General features: G+C 36.4%; 1 protein-coding gene across 1 annotated transcript in view; it reads left to right on the top strand.

The window, feature by feature from the left end:
* The first annotated feature begins 4,013 nt into the window (after positions 1-4,013).
* The window catches only part of emc2 (ER membrane protein complex subunit 2), a 30,991-nt gene continuing 26,917 nt past the window's right edge, over positions 4,014-8,087 (top strand). The window contains exons 1-2 of the mRNA XM_015049337.1: positions 4,014-4,111; positions 4,782-4,895. Of these exons, the coding sequence (XP_014904823.1) occupies positions 4,072-4,111; positions 4,782-4,895 (154 nt within the window). The 5' untranslated portion in view covers positions 4,014-4,071. The remainder of the gene's footprint in view (positions 4,112-4,781; positions 4,896-8,087) is intronic.

Here is an 8,087-nt window from a genome sequence, read left to right on the forward strand (position 1 = left end):
TACATGCACTCATTATGGGCATGGATATTTTATTATGTAGGACTTTCAGAGACTCGTTTGAATCATTCATTATTAAGAGATAAATAAAATCCGTAGCCTCAATGCTAGCTTGTTTTGCATGTTCCAGTTTTTATGTGGGTTCGGGTCATTCTCCTGTTGGAACGTCCAACTGTGTCCAAGTTCCATTTTACTTTTATGTCTGAAAGCCTCACCTAGACTTCTCCAGACAACATTGCTATTGTGGCTATCGCTCAGTTTTACTACTAAACTATTTTGCCAGATGATGTTTGACTCTTTTGGTAGAGGCAGCTGTAAATTTCATTTGAGGGTGTTGGTTTTGGAGCGGGAACTTCTTTCTTGGTTGTCACCCTCTTGGTCCAAAGTGATGTTTAACTACTTTCACCACTAACAGTAACAATGGTGTTCCAGAACCTTTCAGTTCATGGTAAGCTTAAATTGTAATTGTTCCTGGGTTTGTCTTGAACATCCTAACCAATTTTTCTTCCTCTGAGGTTGACAGTTGAGGTCAGACAATTGACACTTTGGGGGGAAAAACCGAATGTATTATGAACTTTGTTCAAAAGCTCAATCCAGCACAATACACCTCATTCAATTTAAAGAAGCTCCATCAGTTGTGACAGGAAGAGTGGTCAATTATGGACTTAAACTGATGCAAAGATGTTAGCTGACACCGATAGCTATGAAAAAGTATTATTTTTTTCTGCATCTTGCTAATGAAGTATTAGGTAAAGTATACACATCTCTATTAACTTTAAAATAAATATTTTCAAACCATTTTTCAAATGCTATAATGCAACATTTATAATTTATTATTCACATGAAAAACAAATTAACCTTAAAAAGGTGAAACAACCAAGTGTCATGATCCGTGGTTTTCTGTGTGTTTTTGAGTTTTTCAATGTGTTCGTGTTTCCCTGTGAGTCTCTGTCCTGTCCTCCCCGTTGATTGCTCCCCAGGTGTGTCTCGTTCCCTTAATTACCCCGTGTGTATTTAAACCCACCTGTTGTCTGTGTTCCTCGTCGGGTCCTTGTCAATTGTCAAACGTTTGCAGTCTGCGTCTGTCTGTCCGTCTTCCCAGTTGTACTGGTTAAGTCCTGTGTCGACGTCAGTTCCAGTTGATTTAGTCTTCGTTGTCAGTTGCTACCGGTGCTTAGCTGCGTGCTAGTTGTTCCTGCCGTGCTGCCTGATTTGGACTATGTGAACTACATTCATCATTAAATTCATCTTCACCATAACCTGGGTTCTCTGCGTCATCTCCTCACCACTTCAACCCCACCTTATGACACCAAGTTGACCAAAGGGTTTGCATTCTTAGGCTTTCAGTAAAAGCCTAAGAATGCTTTAAATTTAATTTCATTTATGGTTGTTTTTTTTCTTAACTTGACAACAATGCAGACATTCTCTAAGTTTATCATATTGTTCACAGCCCTCTTCAGGTGAACTGTCAGATTCGCTGTTGTATTTTCTTCGGAGTTATTCGGAAAGTTTGATTTCTCTCTCCTGGAGTCATCCTCCTGCTGATTTGGATGTATGGTTGGACTCAAAGGGAGACTTAAATTTTAAATATTTCTTTATTTTTTTTTTTAGCTTTTGGTTTTAAGCCAAATCGGACTGGTATCTGAAACATGTGATTGTGATTAGCTCTGAGTTTGAAACTCCAGTTCCATCACAGCATCATCCTGCCAATACTACGTTTCACAGTGGGTCCAGCACAGAATCAGTCATGACTAATCGGTCGGAAAGTTACAAAAATGCATCATAGCTAGAAGAAAAAAAACATCCCAGCCCAAAATCACCACTGACCCAGCAGACAAGTGCCCTGTATGCCCGACTTCCAGTCCAGATGTGGGTTCAGAGTACTTTTGGGGTTCAGTGTTGATTTTGTTTTGAAACATACGAGCTCTTCCACAAAGTTAGAATATGGCAAATTGTTGTTGCATGTAAAACACAAAAACTTCTGTAAACATTGCTGACAGGCTATGTAAACCAAATGAAAATTCAACTGGAACAGCTTTATTACTGGTTAACCAGACTCAATGTGGATATGTCAAGAAGACTGAATACTGAAGCTAAATTAAATGTGTTTCAGCAATATATTTGTACGAGGGTGCGCACATTTATACATTACTGCACCCTCCCTCCCCCAGCTTAGTTCTTATTTTTCAGTTGTATTGAAAGGAACATATGTCAGACTATATGTGGGAAAAGGTTTAGTTACATCACAAAAACTCTCATTTCAAAAGAGCATGGTAGACCTTGGAGAGCCGCCGTATCTGAACTAATATGTATAATTTTTAACATGTGTGGATCGGAGAAAATCAGCAGTGTATTCGGAAGCCAAATGGTTGTCCTTAGAAATAACTGAAATAGTTTATTTTTTATTCATTTTTCCACACAGAAATAAAAAGAAATGCATGTTCAAATGCCATGTTTGAAAGCCCCTAACTAATATGATTTTCATTCCCATGATGTGAGTATATGCAAACCTCTCAACTGTACTGTGTGTCAAGAGGATATTTTTCACCACCACAGCATCCAGCTGCATCTCAAAGTTATGAGCAGTGTATTCGCATATGGCTCTCACCCTCATCTCTCGAAATCCCAAGAGGCTCACCCGCTGCATGGTGTTTATTGCAGGTCATTATTAGGGCCCTGGCCCTCACCAGCACCTTGGCAGACAGAGGAAGCCCTCCACCCCAGAGGACAGAGTGTGATTGTTTTAATGTGGCCGCTTTGGTATTTGGTGCTCCAGCAGAAACCCCAACCACATATCAACCGACTGCCATGTGCAGACTTGAAAATTACAAGAACACCAATTGCCAGAGCTGAGCGTAACTTAAACTGTACACGGTGTTATTATTTGTATCCCTGGAAGGGATGATGACATTTCTCCTGCCAGCTTGCACTTGCCCATTACTGATGATGTCAGGCTGTTTTAGCGTATCAGTGTACCTAAGAGCATCTCTTCATTGCCCTTGTTGCCCTTTCTTGGAGGAATATCAACAAAGCATGTAACAGAAGGCTGTGTGCAGTGAGCAGCAGTGGATATGACATTACATCTCTGAAATGTCCTTTGTAAGCAGGTTTGTACAGACTACACATCAACAAGTGTGTAATGTGGTAAGGGAAAAGAGTGTAAGCAAGCATTCGCAGTAAAGGAATGAGATTCACAGAGGGTCCTCTGGGAATTTGGGATAAAATGGCAAATGTGCTTGAAAAGCAGTTCTCAGATTTTCCAGGGAAAAAAAAAAGTCATGGCATAGGCGGACCTTGTTATCCAATACTTTGATAAAGATTTGTATAAAAATTGATATGGGATACAGCCTCCTGGTAATCATGCTGCACTTTGCTGACTCCTATACAGTTACACACGTTTAGGTTTACACTGCATAGGACAAGCTCAAATTGGGCTTGAAAGTCATTAGGAAATTACGTGCTCACCATGTTTACAGCTGAAAGTACTTTTTTGTGATGTAAAATATATGGTTGCAAAATAGAATGTATTTCTTTTGTTGTTGTCACACTCACATATTTAAGATCTGCAAATTCTCCCCTCACTAAGTCATGAATTAACGGTAATTAACATACATCTTGTGAAAAGCCGTGTTCAGTCTCAAATTTGGTAACTACAAAGTGAAGTTTTTGAGTTCTCTCGATGCATCTTAAATAAAATAATTCTACAAAGAAGAGTGAATAAAAATGTCCATACAGCTCCTTATAAATTATTATTATTATTATTATTATTATTATTATTATTATTATTATTATTATTATTATTATTATTATTATTATTATTATTTTATCTTAATAAATTATAAAATATTGTGTTTAATTTACGTGTTTAAATTTTATTCTAGATATCCTACTATGTGCATGTTTGTACTATGTACTATGTTTGTGTCAATAGCAGCGAAAATATCTGTAAGGAGGCAAATAGTTTTTAAGCACTACAGTATATGTTAAAAAACTTTATTTTTGTTCAGGCACGCCTCCAGTCGGCATTTTTCTGACGTAGCAGTGGCGTATGTTGTCATATGAGGGGGTAAAAAGATGGCGTCTTTGTCAGAAATGTACGACGTGGGGTGGGAAGGTAAAAATACATTTTCTTTGTTCTTACGCAGTGGCATGCTCTCATATGCCTTTTAAGCTGTCTGATTTTCTCGCTTTATAGTACAACGTTTGGTCCTCGCTGTTAAATTGATAAATTTACACGGAATTACGTCTGTGAAGAACTGAGCAAATGCTAATTAGCTCACAGTGCTAACCTGTCAACTTAGCGGACACACTGTCACCAAAACGAGCTTAGCTTCTCCTCAGTGGTTTTCAATTGATAAACTGTGTAGCGCATTTATACAGTTTAGAGGTTGTAGCTTGTCTGAACGAGAACGACTCGTAAATGTAAAAGTATGTCATTAATGGTTACGGCTAACAATATGCTAACTCTTTATTGGTGTACAGGAAAAATAACTGTAACGTAACGTCAGCGATGTTACTTATCCTCTTAAGCTTCACTGGTCATGTGAGGTGCATGTTATATAGGTATAGTTTCATAGTCAACATTGTTCAGGTTTATTTTATGTACTTTATATGAAAGATGTGCGGCTGAAAATGCCTAGCAGTCATTGCTACATGAGCAAATTCGTACTGTGCAAAATACCAAAATGACCAGATTACACATATTCAAGTGTGCATGTGCTTAATAACCGAGTAACGATGGAAATTATAATTGATTTTATGTGATTGAATATCTGTTTGTACAGAGATGAGAGACAAGCTGCGTAAATGGAGAGAAGACAACTGCAGAAATAGTGAACAGATAGTGGATGTTGGTGAAGAGCTCATCAGTGAACATGCATCAAAACTGGGGGATGACGGTAAGTAGTTTTTTTTTTCTCAACTAAAAACATGCTTATATTAATTATTTTATTTTTCTTGTGGAGAAGAACAAGCAGAACTTTATAAGAAAAACGAGTGCCTGTTTAATGGTAATGGTAACCTTAAAATTCAAGTAGATGTTACACTTGAAGAAGATGATGTCTTTTAAGTGACAGTCATGAATTTGTTTAATGTTGAAATAACACAATTGTTCAGTTTAAAGGCAAGAATGTGGTTGTAAAGATTCTTTAAAAAATTAAAAAGAAAAAAGAAAAATACCAATCGCAGAAAAAAGTCAACAACCATTACATTGGTGGTGGTGAATTAGTTTTACAGATATGATCACATTATGTTTGTTTAGCTTTACTGAGAACATCAGCCATGTTTTATTTTTTTTCAGGTCAAGATTTTTTAGAAAAATCAGGAATTGAAATATACTTTAGTCACAAATAGGGATATAAACAACAGGTCTTTATGAAATAGATTTTTTTAAAGTTGTGTTAGACTGAAGTAAAACTTGGCATGAATTAACACCTGCTAAATTTAGGATTTTGTAACTAAATCTTATCTAAGTCTTATCGCTTCTTGCTATTCTATTCACAGAGGTAACACTGAAAAATAAGACTGTCTGATTCTGATGTCTGGGTTTTTACCTGTTCTCACAAATTTTAACCATCTCTTATGTGTCTTGTTAAGATCTTATATTACCAACCAATTAGCAATTAGTACCTGTAAGTAGCAGTTTTATGTATATTCTTGAGGGAATGTATATTTTTACTTGGTTAGCTCTTTATTTTCTTTAAAGAAATCTTAATACAAGAAGCTTATTGGTTAAGTCTAAACTTTTTTTGCCTTCCCGTTATCTGCTCCCTGTTGTCAACCTCCATGTATTTCATTTTAAATATCTTCTTAAACCTTCTGTTCAGCCTCTGATTCCTTTTTTAAATATTTCACTTATACTAAAATTAGCTAATTTTGAGTTTGTTTTTCTCAGTAACAACTTCCACACCGAAGCACACCTCTTGTTAACCTCTTGATGACTCCATCTCTGAATTGAACAGTGTTGTGCTTGAGTTTTGGCCCAGCAATACTTTCTGCACATTTCTCTTTTAATCTTGACTAATTGAATCAAATTTGTGCTAAAAATCACAATTTGTTAAAACGCATCCATATTTTTGAACTGGAAGTTGTCTGGCTTTGCTTTTTGCTCGGAACGGTCAAAAAACAAATCCACAGGCATAGGATGCGTTCGGTGTCCAGAAACGTCTCTCCAGAAGTGATGCCTTTGGAACAATTGAGACCAAAAGCGACGCAAGAGAGTAAACCGAGGGGAGTCGGTTTGCTGTAGGGTTGGATAATGAAACGGTATCAGCGAGGGATTATGGCGGCTCCTTGGACGTTTGATGCCTCGTTTTTTAAACACAGCCGTGCCTCTGGTGAGGATTTGAGGAGTCCTTCGTGCTGAGACATACATGCTGCTCCGTAAATATCATGTCATATCTTCAGGGCAAGAGAGGCTTATGTCATTTATAGAGATATCTTCTGCTTAAAGAAAAAGCGGGACTTCTGACGTTGGTATGGCCCTTATGGAGCCATGATTTCAATGTTTTTTAAGTTTGTCTGCCATTACATGAAAGGAGATAGTGACGTGAGTTGTGAGGCTGGTTCTCATAGATGTCTTCAAATTCCTTAAAAAAAAAATGCATCAAAGTGTATGTAGACAAAATGATGTCCGAGTAAAAACATGGATTATTTGATTAGATTTTTTTGTACGTTTGTTCGAATTACATGTATTTGTTTAAAAAAAAGGCAAAAAAAACTGAACTCTGCAAAAAGTTTTCTTGCATTCCAGCATTTTCTTACTTGTGTTTATTGCTTCAGAAAGTGCATGCAGTCAACTGTCCTCGTGAGAGCGATACAAACACTTTGACATGCCATGCTTTTATTGAGCCCAGATCCCAAATTAGCTGTAAATGAGATGCCAATTATCGGAACAAAAGCTGGAAGCATTAAAGTAACATAAGAAGAAGAAGAAAAAAAGTTGTTTGTTCTGGCACTGTCTGCAGGCTTTTATGAAGACCTGTGCTTCACAGAGGAAGTGCTAATTTTGCCTTGTCTAACACGTCGTACTAATTCAAATAATCAGTCTTTGTTGGCTGGCTGACAGTCTTTTATAATGATAAACTAAAATGGGGAAAATAAGTGTTTCATACTTACTGCAGAATTCAGAAGCTTAGATTTTAGCATTAGCTTTCTCTGGTAGTGGTACTGAATAAATATAAGGTTAAACGCATTGGATACATTTGGAACACTTTTCATTTTGTAAAAACAATTGAAGTGTGAAACAAATGTAACACAATTCACTAAATGTATATGTCCCGACCCCATTAAGGGGCAAGGGTGTAAGAAAATGGATGGATGGATAAATGTATATGCATGAAATATTTATGTATAACAATATTCTAAAGATTTACATAAGGGATTTTATTACCAACAGAATTTTTATCTTTAACATTTGTGCAACGAGGGACTGTTTTTTTTCTAGCGGCGGACAGATTGCAGTTTTTTTGGCCGATCACTGATATTTAAAAAGGCCGACTGGCCGATTCCGATTGAATGAAAAACACAAAACAAAACAAAATAGACAAAAAAAAAACAGTTTACCTTTGAGGTATGTCAAAAATCTGACAGGTTTTTTGAGATTATAGTAGTTCACCGCAGATTAGAAAGGATTAGGAGTGTTCACTGTTTTAAAAACATAAGCAGAGTTATTATAATATGATTCTAGACAAACTGCAGAATTTCAGGTATGAGAAGTTTAAAGTACCTATGTTTTATAAGGTTTGAAGTTATAAAGTTCTTGCTGACCTTCATGATTACTGGTAACATTACAATATTCTCTGTTCTCTATTGAAGCAAATGCTTGATTTTACTAGAATTGTGAGTTTGCCGTAGGGCAGGGGTGTCCACAGTTCAAAGCCCTTTTTATATTTTGTATAAAATATAAAATATCTCTACTGATGTAGGAGATTTCATTAAAATGTTTATTATTGAGCAAGTTTAAACTAAAAATGCAAAAATTAGTTTAATATTGATTGATTTTTTTTTTTTTTTTTTTTTTTAAAAAATTTAATACCCCCCCCTTTTTAACCCCCCCTCAAAAAAGGGGGGGACACCCCCCCCTTAAAAAA

Source organism: Poecilia latipinna, unplaced genomic scaffold (assembly GCF_001443285.1).
Source record: "Poecilia latipinna isolate Pla-1442-1.1 unplaced genomic scaffold, P_latipinna-1.0 Scaffold940, whole genome shotgun sequence".
NCBI lineage: Eukaryota > Metazoa > Chordata > Actinopteri > Cyprinodontiformes > Poeciliidae > Poecilia > Poecilia latipinna.